Source organism: Erpetoichthys calabaricus, chromosome 5 (genome assembly GCF_900747795.2).
Source record: "Erpetoichthys calabaricus chromosome 5, fErpCal1.3, whole genome shotgun sequence".
Classification (NCBI taxonomy): Eukaryota; Metazoa; Chordata; class Cladistia; order Polypteriformes; family Polypteridae; genus Erpetoichthys; species Erpetoichthys calabaricus.
In genome coordinates this window covers 189,485,231-189,508,945 of record NC_041398.2, presented here as the reverse complement: position 1 = coordinate 189,508,945, position 23,715 = coordinate 189,485,231, and the positions used below count along the sequence as shown (strand labels likewise).

The window sequence follows — 23,715 nt, the reverse complement described above, 5'->3', positions numbered from 1 at the left end:
TTATTTTCTCTAAGAAGAATAACACTAAAATATTTGGCAAATATATGTTACATTTTTTTAAATCTTCAAGACAAGTAAATATAAGCAGTTGCTTTGATTTTTATAATTATGCCATTATTATATTCACAAAGATTTGACACATCAGGCAACTTTTAATTATGTAGGTAGTATTTTATTGATAAAGAGAAGTTTTATCACCAGCCCAACAGGTGGTGCATTTCATTGACATGACTGACTCTAGACCACTGAGTTTCTGGCCTAGTAGATTGAAATTTAATTTGCAAGGTAGGTCCAATTGTCAGTTATGAGGAATAGTTAGTGCCGTGTGTTTTTAAATGTCCTATATACTACTTTGAATATATCAAAATTGATACCATACCATTAAGGGAGTAAACTAAAAAACACCCTGTTGTATCAGTAGTAAATCTGCATTAATTAGTAAAACACATGAGCACACTGTATAACCAACCATTAGTTTGAATGTAAAGTACTGTATAAAAAACACTGGTATCTCTCAGTATCTACCTTACAATTTCTTACAAACGTGTTCTGCTTTTGCTCTTCTGCCCTGTAGTGTGACCTATCTTGAGTATGGCAGGTTACAGTATTTCACTGTTTGAACATGTGAAATTTATCCCAGCACCAGCAATCATGAACAGCAGAAAGACATTCTTAAATAAACTTTCACATTGCAAAAGCTATTTCACATTTTGCGGTCATTGCGAATATATGGTAGCTCAGTCATGTAAAATGCTATTATACATGTGAATGTTTTAAGTTAATTGCTTTACTATAGAGACCTGCTTCACACTGCTTCTGTCCTGCTGAACCTGAATTAATTTTAGTGCTACAGATGGGTGTAGGCAGTGGAAGAATAAAATTTGTAACTGAAATATTCTTTTTAAAAAACAATTTGGCAGTTTTTGCATAAAATAAAATAATTTTTAAGCTACATGTTAATGTTGTAATCAGTTTGGAAAGACTCTTAAAAGTGGTGATTTTTTAACCCATTATAATGACAAGGGAAGATGAGACAATTTGTTACTTTCAATCACCATTGATGTGAAAGTAAGTAATTTTGTACTTGCTGCAATATACAGTATGTGTGAAAGTGTACAAAAAGAGTTAGGTTTCACTCATGCATCTGTAAAATCCTGAGTTAGGTTTCACTCATGCATCTGTAAAATCCTTAAAAAGCAGGTAGGAGTATGATTAGTCGTCTTCTTTGTTGGATTCAATGTTTAGCTTTTGAGCTGGGAACTAAGATTCTCCTGGAACTAATATCAGATGAGACATCTTGTGTTCCTACCTTTAATTTATTAGTATTCCTCTTTTACGTCTCATTGAATACCTCTGAAATATTGAAAGTCTATTTTCTGTGTCAAAATTTTGTGCATTCTTTGTAATTAAGACACAATGCTTTTCTGTCTACTATGGTTAAAAAAAAAACAAACAAAAAAAAAACCCTTCATTGCTTTTTGCTGTTTGACTGCCTCCATTATTTTTTGTAAAACGTTTGACAATCAGTTACTGTAAATATTGACCCCTGACGGACTTTAATGTATTGCAGGGAAAATGGCTTACAATCCTGGCATTACTAAAATTCACAGCATGCATTTGATTGTTTTTTGTTTAAGAAAAGTAAAAATGTATTATTTTAATAATATTTATTAAAATTAACAATAACTCTCCTAAATTATTTTAATATTTAGAAAACAGTAGTTGCAATCTGCTTAAACTTGAACTTCAAAAACAAAAATAAACCAACTGCAGCCTAAAGGTAATTCACAAAAACTGAAATATCCTTATATCTATATACAGCTCACGGATGACATTTTAGATTTCCCCAATTTGAATCTTTCATGTAGCATAAAGCATCACAACATGCAGAAATGAATTCATTGAATATGTTGGCAGTAATAAATTCACACCAGAAACTCCAATTTGGACAAACCACATACAAAATTAAGTTTTTAAGACTAATGCAGATGTGTGTGTTTATAGTCAGCAAGAACGTGCGCCCTTTTCCTCCATTTCTCTTGTTCAGCAAATTTTAGATATTGTTGGTATTTATTTATTTTTACCAATTTTTATACATGGCTATTATCTGGTCTAAAGCAACTGTGACAGCAAAAGTTCTTGATACAGAAAAGAAAGGAAAACAAATTCCCTGTAAAGACCGTATTTATTCAAAATTCTGTGTACAAGAAAGCACTTTCTGTTTAAATGTTATTTTAAGTCAATCAGAAGTTATGTAAGCATGCAAGTATACTGTATATACAACAAGCATTTAAGCATACAAGTTACATGTATACATAGAAGCATATAAGCATATAAGTTATTTACCCATTTTCTCATCCTTTTATGATTACAGCCATTAAGAAACGCTGTGTACTCATTCAATATTACAGCCTTTTTTCCATGGAAAGCAAAATGTGCTGTTAGACTATCCGATTTAAGACAGAGAATCCCTATCTTACTGTAAAAACACTTTCAAGGTTTAGAGGCAGACTTCTTTTAAAAGAACAATAACAGTTTAGCTTTGAAGCTGTACTAAAAATAAGTTCTGTGCTGACAGTTCTTTCATGTTAAAGTAGCCAAGGAAGCACATCCAACAACATTGCCTGCAAAGCAGAGGAGAACACTTGTCTGATCTCATGATATTAGGTTCTGAAAGGTTTGTGGCTGCACTTCAACTTCGTTATTATGTGAATGTTACATAGTAGAGTGAATTTCTTAACTGTCATGTCTCCTCAGAATAGAATAGTGACAGCAGTACCAAAAAAGATGTGCTCACAAATGTTTCTACTGTATGTGTGAGTTAGGGCTGCCACAAAGTTATTTTGTAAATGATTAATCTGTGGACTATTTTATCAGTTAATCGATTAATCCAATGGGTAATATTGTCCAAATAATTCAAGTAGGCATGTGAATCTGTGTCATATTTGAATATTTATTGAATAATTTGATATAAAGAATTTAAAAACCTAAGAATATGAAAAAACACAACTTAAATACCTCAAACAAGAGGACAAAGAAGACAAAACTGTTATCAATACAATGTTTAGGTGAAAAAAGCCTAAAAGTAAAAAATGATACTTTTGATTAGAAATAGTAAATAAAAGAACCCAGCCCAACTATTTGGTCTTGTTTCAAGATGGAATAAGACCAAATAGTTGGACTTTTGGGTTCTTTTAGACCTCACCTAGCCAGCAGCCATACCACATGCACTTCAGAACAGGTCATCTACCTGAAGCTAAGCATATTTGGGCCTGGCCAGCATTTGGATGGGACACAACCAGGAAGAAGCTTGGGTTGCTGCGGGAAGAGATGTTGGTGAAGCCAGCAGGGGTTGCCTTCCTTGTGGTCTGAATGTGGGTCCCAATGCCCTAGTGCAGAGATGGGGACACTGTGTTGTAAAAATGGTGCTGTCCTTTTGGATGAGACATAAAACCCAAGGTGCTGACTCTCTGTGGTCATTAAACATCCCCAGGAATACCTTGTAAAAAGTAGGGTGTATCCTGTTGTCCTAACTAAATTGTCCACCACAGCTTGGTCATTCTGGTCCCCTGATCATCCCCTGTCACAGATTGGCTAACTATTGCTCACCCCTTCACCACCTAATAGCTTATGTTTGGTGAGCATACTGGCACAAATTGGCTGCCATTGCATCATTAAAGTGGATGCTACATATTAATGGTAGTTGAAGTGACTCCCCACTCACTGTATAAGGCATTTAGAGTACCTTGAAAAGCATTATATAAATGTAATGAATTATTATTCATTACCTCTGTGTTAAAATGGATCCACTCTGACTTATTTCACATGACTTTTTGCAAAAACAATCCATCTTAAATTGAAAGATATGCTATTCATAAAGGATGATGAGTATAGGTGCTAGAGATATTTGGCATAAAGTGGCTTAATCATGTTTGTAAACTGATACCAACTGAAATCACATTGCAAGAAATGAGGCAACTTATATAGTATATCTTGAAGACTGGGGAAAACCTAAGATTCTATATGTTTTGCAGCCACAGAGCATTACATAATTATATTATTAAATATTTCAGTTAATTATTTTTTTCATTGGTGACTGAGGTACAGCTTTGTGCTCTATTCTGAACGTCAGTGACTGCACAATGAATATTTTTTTGTAATTTTCATTGTTGTCACCATCATCACATTTAAACATATGTTATTTAATTCCTTTGTTCATTTTAAATTCTTGATGTTGTTAAGTTTTTTGAGCACCAGAATGGTGTTATATGAATAAAGTGCATTATTATTAAATGGCACCAAATGGAACTTATAAAATTTATGAGCGCCACAGAAAAAGGTTAGTTTGCTGTACAAATATACAAATTTAATTTAGTTACAAACATTTATTCATGTCCTGGATCCATTTATACAGAGAAGTGGTGGGCTGCAGCTCCTGTCATCAAAGAAAAAGTAGTAGGAGCTGAATTTGCACTAGGCATCAGTTATTCAGGCATGCAGACACATTTACCTAAATGGGCAATTTAGAGTACTCAATAAAAATTCACATTTTGGGAACTTTGAAGGATAAAGAGTTTCCAGGAATAACATTCCAAATGCACCGGTAAAAATTGGGCCAAACCAATATTTGTGGAACTCTGAAGTTGTGGAACTGAGCACTGATGTGCTTACTTACATACATACCATAGAGTTATATATTAGTATGTTGGAGAATTTTTGACACTAATATTTTATTACTAATTTAGGTTTTTTGATTTATATATATAAAATCACAGTACTGTGCAAAAGTTTTAGGCAGATGTGAAAAAAATGCTGTAAATAAAGAATGCTTTCAAAAATGGAAGTGTTAATCATTTATTTTCAATCAATCAACAAAATGCAGTGAATGAACAAAAGAGAAATCTAAATCAAATCAATATTTGTTGTTACCACTCTTTGCCTTCAAAACAGCATCAATTCTTCTAGGTACACTTGCACACAGTTTTTGAAGGAACTCGGCTGGTAGGTTGTTCCAAACATCTTGGAGAACTAACCACAGATCTTCTGTGGATGTAGGCTTACTCACATCCTTCTGTCTCTTCATGTAATCCCAGACACACTCGATGATGTTGAGATCAGGGCTCTGTGGGGGCCATACCATCACTTCCAACAACAACAACAGCAGCATTTATTTATATAGCACATTTTCATACAAAAAAGTAGCTCAAAGTGCTTTACATAATGAAGAAAAGAAAAATAAAAGACAAAATAAGAAATTAAAATAAGACAACATTATTATTATTATATTCCAGGACTTCTTGTTCTTCCTTACTCTGAAGATAGTTCTTAATGACTTTGGCTGTATGTTTGGGGTCGTTGTCCTGCTGCAGAATAAATTTGGAGCCAATCATACGCCTCCCTGATGGTATTGCATGATGGATAATTATCTGCCTGTATTTCTCAGCATTGAGAACACCATTAATCCTGACCAAATCTCCAACTCCATTTGCAGAAATGCAGCCCCAAACATTCAAGGAACCTCCACCATGCTTTACTGTTGCCTGCAGATACTCATTATTGTACCGCTCTCCAGCCCTTCGATGAACAAACTGCCTTCTGCTGCAGCCAAATATTTCAAATTTTGACTCATCAGTCCAGAGCACCTGCTGCCATTTTTCTTCACCCCAGTTCTATTGTTTTCATGCATACATGAGTCGCTTGGCCTTGTTTCCACGTTGGAGGTATGGCTTTTTGGCTGCAACTCTTCCATGAAGACCACTTCTGGCCAGACTTCTCCGGACAGTAGATGGGTATACCTGGGTAGATGGGCATACCTGGGTCCCACTGGTTTCTGCCAGTTCTGAGCTGATGGCACTGCTGGACATATTCCGATTTCGAAGGGTAATAAGCTTGGTGTGTCTTTCATCTGCTGCACTAAGTTTCCTTGGCCGACCACTGCGTCTACGATCTTCAACGTTGCCCGTTTCTTTGTGCTTCTTCAAAAAGCTTGAACAGCACATCTTGAAACCTCAGTCTGCTTTGAAATCTTTGTCTGGGAGAGATGTTGCTGATGCAGTATAACTACCTTGTGTCTTGTTGCTGTGCTCAATCTTGCCATGACATGAAACTGTCTTCCTCATCCTCACCTTGGTAGCAGAGTTTGGCTGTTCCTCACCCAGTTTTAAGCCTCCTACACAGCTGTTTCTGTTTCAGTTAATGACTGTGTTTCAACCTACGTGTGACATTGATGATCATTAGCACCTGTTTGGTATAATTGGTTGATCATACACCTGACTATAATCCTACAAAATCCCTGACTTTGTGCAAGTGTACCTATAAGAATTGATGCTGGTTTGAAGGCAAAAGGTAGTAACACCAAATATTGATTTGATTTAGATTTTTCTTTTGTTTGCTCACTTTGCATTTTGTAAATTTATAACAATAAACAATCCTTATTTATATTTCTGAAAGCATTCTTTGTTTACAGCATTTTTTCACACCTGCCTAAAACTTTTGCACAGTACTGTATATGTACATGCATTTTTTGTATGGGATTTCTTAATGTTTGCCTCCAGGTATAAAGAACGCCAAGATCAAGAGGACCTAATAAATCAGATGCAAGCCACAGTTAATGAGCTGGAGAAGATCAAGAAGACGCACAATGAACAAATGAAGGAAGCCCTGAGCCGCAGTGAGGCACTGCTGAAGAAACAAAATTTACAAGACAAGGTGCTTCATAAGTTGCGAGCTATCATACTGGAGTATGGAAAACGATCTGGAAAGAAGATAACCAGCCCTGATCGAGGTGATAGTCTGTCTTTCAGTAATTTGGGCACTGCTATGGAAAAGTTGCTCAGTGACTTGGATGGAGAAATCTCTCAACTCCAAGGAAAAATTCAGCCTGTAAGTGGTTCTCTTTTTCTTTGTATATATAATGATATAGAAATTGTATGAACCTTGCACATGTCACTTCATGTTTTTTTCAGTCTGTCAGTTAGCTTTAATTAAATTTGTTCATCCATTTAATGATAGGTTTCACTCTGCCTCCCCACAACCTGCAGTGGAAAACATCCTATGTGAGATGCTACCCTGATGAGACCCCCAGACACATTCACACACACACTCGTACCAATTTTGCTTAGAGTCACCAGTTACCCTTATCTTGGGAACCTTGAAGTGTTGAAGTAATTCAAAATACATGTAGAAAAAAAATCACATGGACACAGGCTGGGGATTGAACCACAGGTTTTTCAGATCTAACACTCTGCTCTCCTGATTGTTAGTATTCACTATAGAAACAATTGGTTTATCTTTGAAATTAAGTAAAAAATACATTTTAAGAATGTTCTTGTTATTCAAATGTTTGAAACAAATGGCAGTCATTAATAAAAGTTCTCATTTTAATTCTGCTCATAGCATATACAGTTAAGGCACTGTTACTACATTTCAGCTTTGGATGCTGCACTTTTTACTCTTTTTTTTTTTTTTGGTGGAAAACTGTTTACCTTAGAAATTACTAGGCTTTCACATGTGCTGTGTTTTGACAATTTGATGGTTCTACTCATAAATTTCAAATGTGGTTGTTTTATTTAAGTCACTTTCAACTGTGATAATTTATTTTTCACTTTTGGTTTCTAATAGTTTATTGTTATGAGGAAATGTTTATAGTGATGTCTTGCTCTTTTCCCTCTGTGTAGTAAGTGTTTTGCCAGGCAGGATTAAATCACCAGTCCATCACAAGGAATTCTCACAATGACAACTACTCACATTTCATTCAAAAAGTTGTCAGTCATCCTAGGTTTTTCATCTTTGGTTTCTGAGATAAAAGAACTTGTGAATACAAGGAGAATGTGCAAACTCAAAACAGATAATGACTGGTTTTAGATTTTGATTTGGCACTGTCACTTTTTTACCACTACAGTGCCATGCTTCATACTCTTCAAATTAAATCTTAATAATATTTATGTTAATCAATATGAGGTACATAACTTTGTGCAGCAGAAGTTGACCTGGATATTGATGCTGAACAGTGCAATAATGTTGAAATGTAATTAATTTCTTATTCACTTCAGCACATTAACCTTTGCTCAGGTTACCTTGTTTTAATCTTGTTTGTACTTGTCATCTGTCTTTTATGAATAATTGCTGGGCTTTAATAAATAGCCTCAGTGTAAAACATTTTTTTAAACATTTAACAACTTCATACAAGCACTCAAACAAGTTTGTCATTCTGTTAAGTAAAAAATAATCAATATGGTTGGGGCAAAAGCAAGTGGCTGCATTGCCTCCCAGCTCCAGTGACTTGGGTTCAAATCCTGACCTAATTTCTAAGATGTGCGTGGTGGTTAACTGGGAACAGTAAAGTGTGTTTGCATGTATGTGCATGTGTGTGAGAGTGCCTTGTGATAGATTGGTGTCCCCTGCTGAAGTATTTTCTTCCTTGTGTCCAGTGCAGCTAGGATAGCCTCTGCCTCCCTGCATCCCTGAGCTGGAGTAAGCAAATTCAGAAACTGGATAAATGGACAAGGTCTAAAATAAGCATTCAAGTAATTTTTAGTTATGTGAAGCATTTTAAGACAGGTTGAATAAAAAAAAATAAAAATAATTTTTAATTTAGATGGAAGATCTTTTGGAATCCTTCAAGCAGGAGTCTCAACGAAAACTGGAGAGCATGATCAAGCAACACCAGGAACAGTAGGTGCAAGCTATATTATTTTATTCAGAAGAGAGCCACATGTGAAAGAACTGGAGATAGCTTGTCTTTGAAGAAAGAATAGTACACCCAATTATGTTTCCTTTGATGTAATAATTCTCTAAATTATGTTTCATGTGGTAAATAATAAAAACAGCGTCTCCAAAACTGCATTTTGTAGAAGAATAAAACTGTTAACAGTAGCAGTATATTACATAAATGGATTAATTAAACATATAGCATTCTTGAGGTATCTACAGTAAATGCTGAGTTTTTTTTTTGATGTTCTGTAACAGAATGGAAAATCTAATTGTGTGTCATAATCAGAAGGTGGCAGAACTGAATGAAAAAATTAGCCTTTCACGCAATCAGGCACAGAACATCCAGAGCCAAGTGGAAACTGTACAGTGAGTACTGAATAATACAACAGGAATCCCCTTTAAGGCTTGATAGTCTAATAAAACTTTCTTCAGAGCTTACAGCAATTATATAATTAAAAAAAAGAAGTGATGCACGTAGGGACTACCTTCTGCAACAAGGACAACTACAAAAATAAAGATATTAATAAATTCCTTTAATACTATATATATTTGCACTATGTTTGACTCGACCCTATAAAAACACCTCAATAATGCATTTAATCAGACAGCAAAGTCAGAAAATTAGAAAATACCAAGATACTTAACTGTGATTTATCCATTACATTATTTTTTCTAACTGAGGAAGTAATTATAAACCACATAGTGATTACTATATTAAATATTGAACATCAGCTGTTCAGAAACCAATTGGTTAATACGTGTTATATTAAATAAATGTCTTACAAGTCATTGCATTTCTTTTTCCAAGCTCTGGATTTTTAGATGAGTGGTTTTGACATTTACATTTTGTAAAATTTAATCTTTATATTTCAGACATAATCTAAATGCAAAGCAATTGCTATTCAGTTATATCAACTTAGGTTTAAAAATAAATAATTTTTTGTGCTATTATATATGAAAGAATAAAAACTAGAAGGTAGTTATTTACTAGCACCCATTTGAGTGAATTTATATGCGAGTGTGCACTATGATGGTAACACTAAGCCTAACCTCTCCTGGGTTGGTACATGTCTTGGACCTGGTGCTACCAAAGCAGGCTCCTGTTGAGTTACTTGTGAAATGAATTAAGCAGGCTCAGAAATGGATGGATGGATGAAATTTTATCTCAATATACTATACATGCGAAACTGAAAAGAAAAATTCCATCGAACTTTAGATACACAAAAATCATGACACTTCAAGAAGGTTGAAAATGCATTTTACATTTTTTTGCAAAAAGCAAACCATTGAATATGTTATACTTTTTAGTCTGTGTTGCTAAATTTTAAGAAAACATTTGTTCAATGAAGTTGACAAGACAAAAATAAAACCATTTCCTTTGAGTATACTTTAATCTTCTTTAATGCATTTAAACTTTATACCTTTTACATGTTACCAAAACATGAGTAAAAGGATTAAACAGGGAAGTTGTAACAACATAAATTCAAGAGTGATATTGAATTAAACAAAATGATACAGCAACTGGACATCATCTATCTAGCTTTCTGTAATGACAGGAAAAATCTTTGAAGATAGAAAAATACACCTAAAAGTTAAGAGGGAGAGATAGATAACTGTTGAAAAAGTTTAATGTTACCAAGAGTAGAGAGAATCTTATTTTCTCAAGCTTAATGAAATCACTCCAACCCTGGCTCAATGCATGTAGAAAGGTGGAGCTGCTTGTTTCCAGAACCTTGCAGTAAATGAGATGTCTTGCAAGAAATGTTACAAAAGACAGTGAACCACCCTTCCTTTTTTAGTAGGATATGATCTGGGGCAACACCAAATATACCTAACGAAGGAGTTGTTTGAATATTTGTTCTCAAAATAGCAGTCAGTGAGTTAAAATATGTCCAGGTTGAGGCAGTCCCAAAATAAATGTACTAATGTTTCAGGGACATGTGAGATCATTTTCAGGGAAGATGCTTGCTAACCTTACTTTACAAAAGTGGATTTGGTGTAGAATCTTAAACTGCAATAGATAATGTCTGGCACAGATAGAGAATGAGTTAGCTTGGTGGAGAACATTGTTCCACTCTTCATCTAAAAACCTATACTCCTAAGTCAGACTCCCACAGTTTCTTAATAACAGCAAGGGATGAAGGCTGAAGAGCAGAAATGGAATTGTATATTCTGGAGAGCTAACCCTTACAATCTGAGTTTTTTTGGAGTATTTTGTCAGTGGGAGAAGGCTCAGATAGAGAAGGGGAAATTATATATTTTTTTCCTGAACAAAAACATGGACTTGCAAGGAGAGGTACATTGTGTTTTTGGAATATAAAATGTTTTAGAACCAATTGCTCAAATGATGAAAAACAAGTATGTATATACACACATCATTAATGCCCTTGATTCATTTCATTGTTTACCATATCTTAAATGCTACATCTTCCATAGAGGGGGAGAAATGTTTTTTTGCTTCTGTAGTTGAAAGCACTGATATAGACTCGAGTCCAAAGTGAATACACTTGAATCTTGGAAGTAAAAGTCAGAAATTTAGAATGTTTTCTGATATTAAAATTTATTTTCAAGTTATAGATGTATTTACCAAAACAAAAAGAGTAAGTTAACTCCCAGACAGACAGACAGATACAGAAGAAGCCAAAAACAACTCCGGACTTCAAAATTACAGAATCTGTCTGTTAAAATCAATGTGTTTTCTTAAGAATATAATCTTAATAATATATACAGTATACTTTATTTCAATAGCTGGTGCCAATATATATTTCAATAGTTGGTGCTATCTGTGAAAGAGTGTGCACCATAAGCTCATTCCCAACATATATAATTAAGAGGTGCAATTTGAAGACAGATACTGTAAATGAATGTCACCAGAGATCTAATTGTACAAGGAATCTGATGCATCTACACAAAGTATATGCCTCACACTCTTACGGATGTAACACATTCTTCTGTTTTATGGCACCGAGTAGAAGAAAATTACAGTTGCTATTTAAGCAGAATCCACAAAGTAACAATATGCTGTATTTGCCTTGCATTTCCATTTTAAAAAATCTGCAGAAAATTCAGTAGCTTTCTTTCATGTTTTATACATTGAGACAACAAGGGAGCGCCATTGAACCCTAAACCCAAGACACAATAATATACCACTTTCTTACAGAATAAAATGAGATTTATTCTCACAAGGCACTTTCTCACAGGCCTCTCTCCAGAAATTAGCCACTATAACAAAACAAATTACACAATTCTTCCTCCTTTTGTACCTCCACTGAGTGTTTCCTACTTTTTCCTTGTACTCTGACTCCCTGATGTGAGGCCTTTTTAAGTAGGACCTGGAACTGCTTCCAGTGTCATGCTGTATCCTTGAGGAAACACTCCTTGTCCACAGAAAAAAAGTAGGGAGATCCTCCCCTGTCAATGCCCTTTATCGATACACAAGGACCCTGACAGAAGTAAATTTCTGGACTCCCAACTCCCAAGCATCCTGGCGGATTTCCTGACATATGACGACTACTTCCACCTTGTGTATGGGGAATGGAACAACTCCTGATCCTCAGTTTTCTTAGTCTGTCCATTAAATCATACCAGCCAGGTACAAATTTATTCCCTTGTCCTGCTGGGCAATTTGCTTACGTCATCGCACTGACCTCCTCTCCAAGTAATGAAACAGCCTCTGATCTGGCTGGGATGCCCGTTGTTCTCCTACAACATATATACTGTATAAAGAAACATATATAAAGAAAGGAATACCAATAGAAATAAAAGAGTTTTCTCTTTTTTGTGTTTACTTTTTCTATTTAGTGAATTATTTACAGACAAGAACAAATATCCCAATTGCTGAAAATCTTATTTAGTCTTATGTTTATAGTCCTATTTGGAGTAACTGCACTTCAATTCACATGCCATAATAAAAATTAACATTTTTAGAATACCCTTTCTGTATAAAAATAGAGTAATGTATATTTCAAAGTGGTAATAATCATGAACTAATATATTTGATTGCTTTTCTTTAATAGGGAACAAGCAAGAAACCAAAATGCCACTCATATTAATCAACTGTCTGATCTTGAGACTAGTGTTGCTCAGTTGAAATCTGAACTTCATGAAGCTAAAAGGATATATAAGGAGCATGTATGTTACTTATTCTCTTGGCTGAACTTTAATTATCATTGAGAATACAGTATATTGTCTAAGTGAATGGGAGCTGTGGTTAGTGTGAAATGCAAATTTCATTTTATTATGTACTGCATATTATAAACTGACTTTGCTTTAAGTTTATTTTGTATTGTTTATTAACTGTTGTCAATTTTTTAGCATTTCATTTATTTTTATAATGGTAGCTTGTTTGCATGTAGGTTTATAGGGTAACTTTTGTGACTTGCACAGAGTAAAACTTCTGTCTTTCTTACTTGAAAATCTCACAACATATTTGTCACTAACAGACAAATAGTATTGTCACATGTGTATGAAATATTAAGGTATCATTCCACTCACTGATGTATAGTGCATCATGACTATTAAACTGACCAGTCTGCGCTATGATGGATTGGCTCCATATCTGGTTCCTGCCTTGTTCAGTCCTTTGACCAACTCTCTATTTTTGCTGAAAATAAATCCTACAGTTAAGTTTTGTTGTCTGATATTTTCTTTTTAAATCACTAAAACTTCAAATTTGTTTCTATGACACATTACAAAAAAAAAAGGAAACATGCTTTATATATAAGTACTCCATCCCTACATTTACTTTTTGTAGACCAGCCTTTTGCAGCAACAACATCATTACATTTTTGGGGAGGGGGGTATTCAGTCTGTTCAGGAATGGTTTTGGTCCATTGTTCGAGGCAGATTTGGTCCAGGTTGCTCTGGTTAGTCAACTGACATGTTCACTGCAAATTATAAATGGTGCTGCAGTCAAGACTGAGGTTAGGACTTGAATGGTCATTCACCAGATTAGTATTGGCATCTAGTTTTGAAGGGCAACCTTTTCTAGTCTGAATTTTGACCTACCTTCCGTTTATTGATCATCAAATCAGCACTGTCCCACTGAGAACACTTGGATATTGTTTTGTACCCCTTTACTAATTTATGCATATGGATTATTTTATTTCTGCCTTCTTTGTAATGTACTTTATTCCTTTAGGTTTTGGTGTCAAAATAATGATTTCTTAACTGTGGGATTTTTATCCTGTGTTTGTGGCAGTGATTTTAATTATTTACTGGTGAAAGCCTATTGTAAAGTTATTTTGTCATCAGTTGTTTTTTTTACCTGTGTAAACGTACATTTTTTGTTTTCCCTTTGAATTTTTTTTTAGCAGTAAACAATGTTGCATTCAACATAAATATTTTGAATTTCCGTTCTTTAATATCACAAAGAACAGATTTTCAGTGTAAGATTTATTATTCAGTAAAATCAATCAGGGGAACGTCAAAGTATCCATTCTTTATATGAACCCATTTATTCCATTACAGGGTGAAGTGGGCTGGAGACTGTCATGATAAGCATTAAGTGGAAGGCAAGAGCCAGCCTTGTGTCCATCACAGTACACATTCACATACACATTCACTGGTTTAGTTTAGTGTCACCATTAAATCTAAGCCAACACTGATGCTGGGAGAATGTACAAAGATCATACCCACAGTGAGAGAGGTGGGAACTGAAATACCATATTGCTTAAAATATAACTGCCCCTGTCCAAAACATACTGTTTTGAATCCCCATGAACACTACTAACTGCAGTTTGCAAATTATATTTGTTTCATTATTATTATACTTCTCTTGAAGTATGTCTCACAAAAGAATGTCCATTTTCCTTGACTTAGAATTCTGTTTGGTTTTAATATTCAGTTCTGTATGTAGCAGTAGCTTTACAATTAGTTTTCTCATGGCTGATGATCTTGTCCCTTCTGTGTGTTATTAGGTCAGGATGTGGTACCACGTTAGTAGTGATAAGTATATTATCAGAAAGTGCTGGGCTGCTATCTCCCTGCTAAATTTGAAGATGCACGTACTGTATAACTATATACTACTTAAATAATATTGCCATTGTTTTGTTTCTTAATCTAAAGATTTACTGTAATGCAAAGTTTGTTTTTAAACTACAGTATATGAAATCTAATTAAATAAGATCTGTTTGCTTAATAGCAAATACACTTTTGTGTTGCTGATTGCTTAATAAATAAATGATACGCCCTAGTTGCAATTATAAGTCCCTTGAAAATTTCTTCCTCTGTCATTAGGTACACTTTTTTAAATACATTCCATGATACATTTAAATATTCCAACTTTTATTGAATAAACTATTGTTTTATTCAAGAGGAGAATTATTAATTTGCATTAGTGCTGGGCGGTATGACCGAAATTCTATATCACGGTATCTTTCAAAATTATACCGGTTTCATGCTATTCAATGGTATTTTTTTCCCGTACATGAGTGGATGTTAACCACATTTTCCACTGCAATTACTGCAGTAGACTGGCTAAGAATGACCTATTCCACTGTCATGAGAATTGTACAAAAAAACATTTTAATGTGCACACAAGTATTATTACAGGTTTGCATGGCCCCATAAAGTAATAGTTTTCAAGGGGTTGACACTAATGAAGAGAAGGAATCGCATTGCATGACAGTTGCAGTCAAAATATAGAACCTTTTTATTGAATGAATTTTGCAAACAACTTAAACTATAATTTTGACAACATATTTTCAACCATCCAAAGAGGCATTTAGACTTAGTAAAATATCCAGAGGTGCTTGTCAAAAGTTGAACATGTCTCCAGACAACAGACACGGCTCCTTTGTTAGGCAAAAATTCTTCTGTGTTATCATGTTCAACTTTATTGTCTGCTACAGCTTAAGTTTCTGAATGTTCTCTGTCCATTTTCACCGCTCCAATACCTCCACTAATGCATGTACTCCGTTGCATGCATGTTTAGCAGTGTAGCAGCGAAAAAGGTCCCGCTTTAAACAGTTTCCCGCTACGCCATGTTCCGAACGTTGTTTGGGCTATTTAAACCGGTATTGCGGTATAAGAAAAATACATATCGTAACAAAAATAAACAGTTTTTGGTATGAACTGGTATACTTCCCAGCACTAATTTGCACTTTCTGAATGATATCAATGCATTTTTTATTGTTTTAAAAATTATTTGTTAATTAGGGAATATTCAGATATAAACAATACATCAGCTACTCATTTTATTACATTTTTACACTGGAAATAAAGTTTTTATTGCCTTAATTTGTTTATTTTATAAATGCACCTTATAATTCTTTTGCTGGATAGAACTGAATAGGCATTAGAACCACCATTAGTTTAAGCATTAAATTTAAATTCAAATCTTTTAAACAGCACTACATTTTATTTCTTCAGGCAGTCTTAATAATAAATAATAGTATTTAATAGTTTTATCTTTCCAAGGTTTTACTGTCTTGGAATTATAGTTTATTCATGTCTCAGTAATAGTGTTCTCTCTCAGGAATTCTTTCTCCTTGGATTTAACATTTTTTATTGTTCATTTACTGCATATTGCAAATGTCTTTTAGTAATACAACTTCAAAGTGTATGAAATATAAAAGTTTTATTTCACTGTCAATAATACGTATTTTTTTTCCTCTGTTAAAGATTGAGAGTTTAGAGAAGAGCTTGAGTCAAGCTCGGTCAGAATCAGAGTTTGCAAAAAGGGAAAGTGGCCAGCGCAGACAGGAATTTAGAATTCTGGAAACACAGTACCAGCAGATTATGGTAGGTAAAAATATCGAAGCCAAAAAACAATCTAAGGATTTGTACAGCAACATGCAATCAATCAATCATACAATATCTAGCCGTTTCATTTGTTAATTGTTGATTACTTGATATGAGTGATTTGAACTGATAAGTGAAATGTAATAACTAATGTTTTTTTTTTTTTTAATTAATTATTTTAAATATTTAGGCTGATCTGCAAAAAGTGAAAGATGAACTGATTATGGAGAGAGAACAGAACAAGGAACTGAGGGAGAATGATGCTACAAATGGCATAACTATAGCTAATCTGAAAAAGGAACTGGAAGAGCAGAGCAAGCAGTCACATCACCTAGATGACCTTGTAAACACACTAAAAGATAACTGTCAGGCCTATGTAGAGCACCAGGTAATCAACTGAAAATTACTATATTGTACAGAATAATGTATAACTGATTAAAAAATAAGTAATGGATGTTTTATATAATAAAGTGCATTGTGCTGAAACATACTATTATGAATAACCAGACAGTACCTAGTCTAAAGTTAATGGGTGCATCTGCCTTCCATTACAAAACTTAAGACTTTCTATTGTACAGGCTTTCCATCTCAAATCTTTTCTTGATTTTATTGTCATAAAGTAACCAGTTTACTTAGCATTTTATGATGCCATATGAAATTGTGTTACTTGGAGAAACCCACGTGAACATATCATGAAATTCTGTACAGATAATAGCTGTCCATGGTATTAAAACCATGGCTGAATTGTTGGGAGGCATGAATAGTAAATGCAAAGCCCTATGTTTTTGTCACAAGACCACCTCTGAGTAACTGCTATACAGTTCTCTTGTTTTTTTTTTGTACTGTAAACTACCACTATTAATCAATACAGTAACTCTGTCTTGTAAAATTCTTGGGCTGATTTTAATGCAGCTACTGTAGAAATTGAAAATGAAGTGTTAAAAAGAAAAATATTAGGTACTAGGAAAAGATTATGCTCTGTGTATCTCATCTCTAATTGTATAATATTATCTATACTAATAAAAGGCAAAGCCCTCACTGACTCACTGACTGACTGACTGACTCATCACTAATTCTCCAACTTCCCGTGTAGGTGGAAGGCTGAAATTTGGCAGGCTCATTCCTTACAGCTTACTTACAAAGGTTAGGCAGGTTTCATTTCGAAATTCAAAGCGTAACGGTCATAACTGGAACCTCTTTTTTGTCCATATACTGTAATGGACTGCAGCTTGCTGGCCGTGGGAGGCGGAGTTGCGTATCGCATCATCATGCCTCCCACGTAATCATGTGAACTGACTGTGAACGCAGTACGTAGAAAACACAATTACACAATTGAGAAGGCAGCGAAACAATAAGAAGCGAGCGAGTGACGCATACAAGCATATTCATAAGTGCAGCTACTGCGGAAACAAGCTTGCACGACTTGGTCATATTACAACCGGAGTGCTGAACTGACAACATGGTATACAAAGAGAACTATAACAATCGTAATAAACGAACAATAAAACAGCGGAGAACCCGTGGATTAAATAAAAAGGCTGCTTCCTTGGCGAAGCAAGGAAAAAGGATGGCCTTATATGGCATTCGTTTATAAAACAGCGGAGAAGCTGTGTAAAGACTGCTTCACAAAAAAACAGCAGAGCGCCTTATATGACCAGGCAGTCAGCTAAAGAAGGGAATCAATAAATAACTATAATCGTAACAAACGAACAAAAAATAGCGGAGAATCCGCGGATTACATAAAGGAAATGGGTACCTGAACAGAAAAGTGAGTCTCAAATACCTACACAATAACTATAACAATCGTAATAAACGAACAATAAAACAATACAGAACCGCTAAGCAAGGAGAAAGGACGGCCTTATATGGCGTTCGCTTTTAAAAACGCGGACAGGCTGTGTAAAGGCAGCTTCACAAAAAACAGATCCTTAACAAATTGTTATTAGTATATTTTCCCTCAATTTAAAAAGGTTTTCTTTTCTTAATTAAAATTTAAAAGCAATACTTCACTGCTGCGAAGCGTGGGAATTTGGCTATATGCAGTGAGTGTGTACGCCTGATGAGCCCAGAATTAGGGCGAAACACGTGTCGCGTACTCTTTGCATTATTTGACAGTAAACTATTTTCAACCATTCTATGATCTGCTTCTCACAACTGAGGGCACCGTGGCGGATGTTAGCTGACTTGCTGGCCAACCACAAGCGTTACCTGGTAGGTAACCACCCATACAATGATTGTGATTCAGACTACGAATGCCCAGGATTGGTTCCTGCCTTGTGCCCTGTGTTGGCTGGGATTGGCTCCAGCAGACCCCCGTGACCCTGTGTTCGGATTCAGCGGGTTGAAAAATGGCTGGATGTATATACAGTAATCCCTCCTCCATCGCGGGGGTTGCGTTCCAGAGCCACCCGCGAAATAGGAAAATCCGCGAAGTAGAAACCATATGTTTATATGGTTATTTTTAGAATGTCATGCTTGGGTCACAGATTTGCGCAGAAACACAGGAGGTTGTAGAGAGACAGGAACGTTATTCAAACACTGCAAACAAACATTTGTCTCTTTTTCAAAAGTTTAAACTGTGCTCCATGACAAGACAGAGATGACAGTTCTGTCTCACAATTAAAAGAATGCAAACATATCTTCCTTTTCAAAGGAGTGCAAAGCAAGCAGTCAAAAAAAAAAATCAATAGGGCTTTTTGGCTTTTAAGTATGCGAAGCACCGCCGGTACAAAGCTGTTGAAGGCGGCAGCTCACACCCCCTCTGTCAGGAGCAGGAAGAGATAGAGAGAGAGATAGAGAGAGACACGTGCCCTTTGAGCTTTTAAGTATGCGAAGCTCCGTGCAGCATGTCCTTCAGGAAGCAGCTGCACACAGCCCCCCTGCTCACACCCCCCTACGTCAGCGCAAGAGAGAGAGAGAGAGAGAGGGAGAGAGAAAGTAAGCTGGATAGCTTCTCAGCCATCTGCCAATAGCGTCCCTTGTATGAAATCAACTGGGCAAACCAACTGAGGAAGCATTTACCAGAAATTAAAAGACCTATTGTCCGCAGAAACCCGCGAAGCAGCGAAAAATCCGCGATATATATTTAAATATGCTTACAAATAAAATCCGCGATGGAGTGAAGCCGCGAAAGGCGAAGCGCGATATAGCGAGGGATCACTGTATATATATATATATATATATATATATATATATATATATATATATATACATGTATGTGAATGTATGTATGTATATATGTATGTTTATATCTATATATATATAAAAATGGAATGGGTGGGTCGTCGGGTGGGCCTTTTTTTCATTCTGTCGTTTTTTCGACGTTTTGAAAATGTAGAATGATTGTTTGATTTTTTTGTTTTTATTTGATCGTGTCTATGTAGCCGCCGTCGTAATAAAGTATCGCTAAAATCGTCATTTATCGTAATTTATTTTTGACGTATAACGTCGCCGTCGTCGAGGTCAGTGATACCAGTGCAAAAAATCTGCTTACGGTTGAAAGACACGCCCTACTCACTGGACAGTTAAAAACACCAATCAAACTAACGATGACATCAAGTATTACCCAATCAAAAGTAGGAAAGGAGGCATCTTCATAAAATGCGTGTGGGATGATTTGCATGAGACGCTGCTTTAAAAAAAAAATGATAAAAAAAATACGGGATAAATCCCGTCCAGTATTGATTCAAAACGGGACGCGCAATTTCATTCTCAAACGCGGCACGATTCCGTATTTTAAAGGACGGGTGGCAACCCTACAGTGCCAGGTAACCACCCATACAATCAGATTGTGATTCAGACTAGGAATGCAATGAATGTAATTACCCCGATCTACATACAAGGCGAAAGTCTTGCAACATTCAAAGATGATGGTTTGGGATAAGTACACCATACAACATAAAAGAGCTTATGAAGCCTTGAACCGAAAAAAGCAACATCTCAGAGATCGTAAAAAAAAAAATAGGAGCTAATGTCGTTTTACTCGCTGTAGATTTTAGTCAAACATTACCAGTTATTTCACGAGGGAGACCAGCACATCAACTCAACGCGTGTTTAAAATCCATGCTTCTCCCACGCTCGGTTATATGTCGCGTGTTCTCGGGTAGGTGCACCAAAAAATGTATACATTTAAGCATGTAATGGGCAAACAAAAAATGAGGTATACCCGAAGGCACAGCAGTAGTACTTAATGTAACTTTACTTCTTAAATGTTAATGTTTTACTGTTTAATAATTTATACGCTTCTTATATGTTGTTCAAATTCTTTTATCAAAATACCACTGACAGCGCAATGCACGATAACATCGAGTGAATACACCATACGCATCCGCCCACGGCTGCCCTGCTGTGCGCAGATAGGACTTGATTGTACAATAAAATAAAATAAAGATAAAAAGACTAAAACAATCATCACCCATAAAGCGGATAGTAGACGTGACGTACTATATGTGTACCACATTTCAAGTGTATAGGTGCAACGGTTTGCGAGCTACAGGTCATTTAAAATCCTGGACAGACACACAAATTGCCACGGTAGCAAATTACAGAAGAAGATTTTACTGTTCAATAATTTATATTTATATGAAATGTGCTTCTTATATATTACTTCATATTCTCATATGATAATGATGTTAATGTTTATATTGATTTCTGTGTTATTAAAACTGCATGTATGTGTGTATATGTATGTATGTATATATATATATATATATATATATATATATATATATATATATATATATATATATATATATATATATATACTAGCAAAATACCTGCGCTTCGCAGCGGAGAAGTAGTGTGTTAAAGAGGTTATGAAAAAAAAAGGAAACATTTTAAAAATAACGTAACATGATTGTCAATGAAAGCCCATTTCACTCAGTAAGTCTTATGTGTGTGTTTATGTATGTGTGTGTATATATATGTACATGTGTATATGTAGATATGTATATATATGTATATGTATATAAATGTTTATGTGTGTGTGTATATTATATATATAATATATATATATATATATATATATATATATATATATATATATAAAAGACAGCAACAGTTATAACAATGACAACACAATTACATTGACAATCATGTTACGTTATTTTTAAAATGTTTCCTTTTTTTTTCCATAACCTCTTTAACACACTACTTCTCCGCTGCGAAGCGCGGGTATTTTGCTATATATATATATATATATATATATACGAGCTGTATATACCCGCCGTTGCCCGGGGCAGAAGTAACCTAATCGGTCAAACACTTACATATATACCAAAGTAAACCTAATCGGTCAAACAGTTACATATATAAAAAAAGCGAACCTAATCGGATAAACAGCTTCATATATACAGAAGCGAACCTAATCGGACAAACAGCTAATCTATATACATAAGCAAACCTAATTGGTCAAACAGTTACATAAATACAAAAGCAAACCTAATCGATGAAACAGCTTCATATATACAGAAGCGAACCTAATTGGTCAAACAGTTATGCATGTGCAGAATAATTTTACAAAGATTATGCGTGTTAACAATCATTAAAAAGAAAAGATTGAGGAACTCTTCTTCTATATGTGATGAAGCTGGATGAAGCTGACTTGACGAAGACATAGGTGGCATAGATTGGTTTTTCTAAAACAGAAGAAAAAAATGAGTATCTATTATTATTTTAAATTAGAATGAAAATGAGAACCTTGATTAGAGATAGATTATCCGTATTAAAATATGTGCATGAATAAACTTTTGCTAACTCTCTAGCAAAAGTTTATTCATACAAATTGGCATGGGATGGCTTTGTGAAAAAGTTAAAATTAGATAAAAATAAATTGAGAATGCGTACTTCGATTTGACTGAGATTATCTGTAATGATGAAAAAAAAGTTTAGTATGTTTTTTTTTCCATACGGGAAGGATGTAAAACCTTACATAGGCACCCTTCAGCCCGTACTGAAGGGTAGTGTCAGATTCTTACTGACTAAAAAAACACCCTTTTTATTCCACAGCTACCCCAAAAACCACTATTAGGCATTACTTTGGGGTGGCAGTAGTTTAGTTATGAAACAGCTGGGTCCTGAAAAAAATCTGTCTTATTAGTGGCTTCATCACATATAGAAGAACAGTTCCTCAATCTTTTCTTTTTAATGATTGTTAACACGCATAATGTTTGTAAAATCATTCTGCACATGCATAACTGTTTGACCAATTAGGTTCGCTTCTGTATATATGAAGCTGTTTGATCGATTAGGTTTGCTTTTGTATTTATGTAACTGTTTGACCAATTAGGTTTGCTTATGTATATAGATTAGCTGTTTGTCCGATTAGGTTCGCTTCTGTATATATGAAGCTGTTTGTCCGATTAGGTTCGGTTTTTTTATATATGTAACTGTTTGACCGATTAGGTTTACTTTGGTATATATGTAAGTGTTTGACCGATTACGTTACTTCTGCCCCGGGCAACGCCGGGTATATACAGCTCGTATATATACAGTGGTGTGAAAAACTATTTGCCCCCTTCCTGATTTCTTATTCTTTTGCATGTTTGTCACACAAAATGTTTCTGATCATCAAACACATTTAACTATTAGTCAAATATAACACAAGTAAACACAAAATGCAGTTTGTAAATGGTGGTTTTCATTATTTAGGGAGAAAAAAAAATCCAAACCTACATGGCCCTGTGTGAAAAAGTAATTGCCCCCTGAACCTAATAACTGGTTGGGCCACCCTTAGCAGCAATAACTGCAATCAAGCGTTTGCGATAACTTGCAATGAGTCTTTTACAGCGCTCTGGAGGAATTTTGGCCCACTCATCTTTGCAAAATTGTTGTAATTCAGCTTTATTTGAGGGTTTTCTAGCATGAACCGCCTTTTTAAGGTCATGCCATAGCATCTCAATTGGATTCAGGTCAGGACTTTGACTAGGCCACTCCAAAGTCTTCATTTTGTTTTTCTTCAGCCATTCAGAGGTGGATTTGCTGGTGTGTTTTGGGTCATTGTCCTGTTGCAGCACCCAAGATCGCTTCAGCTTGAGTTGACGAACAGATGGCCGGACATTCTCCTTCAGGATTTTTTGGTAGACAGTAGAATTCATGGTTCCATCTATCACAGCAAGCCTTCCAGGTCCTGAAGCAGCAAAACAACCCCAGACCATCACACTACCACCACCATATTTTACTGTTGGTATGATGTTCTTTTTCTGAAATGCTGTGTTCCTTTTATGCCAGATGTAACGGGACATTTGCCTTCCAAAAGTTCAA

The 23,715-nt window shown here is 35.1% G+C and overlaps 1 protein-coding gene across 3 annotated transcripts in view; it reads left to right on the top strand.

Moving 5' to 3' along the window:
• The window catches only part of LOC114652119 (coiled-coil domain-containing protein 158-like), a 109,119-nt gene that overhangs the window by 42,112 nt on the left and 43,292 nt on the right, over positions 1–23,715 (top strand). For 2 of the 3 annotated variants that reach the window (XM_028802323.2, XM_028802319.2), the window contains exons 7-12: positions 6,555–6,882; positions 8,597–8,673; positions 8,968–9,078; positions 12,729–12,843; positions 16,336–16,455; positions 16,646–16,843. In XM_028802323.2, coding sequence (XP_028658156.2) covers positions 6,555–6,882; positions 8,597–8,673; positions 8,968–9,078; positions 12,729–12,843; positions 16,336–16,455; positions 16,646–16,843 — 949 coding nt within the window. The remainder of the gene's footprint in view (positions 1–6,554; positions 6,883–8,596; positions 8,674–8,967; positions 9,079–12,728; positions 12,844–16,335; positions 16,456–16,645; positions 16,844–23,715) is intronic. The other variant, XM_028802322.2, reaches the window with a different exon arrangement.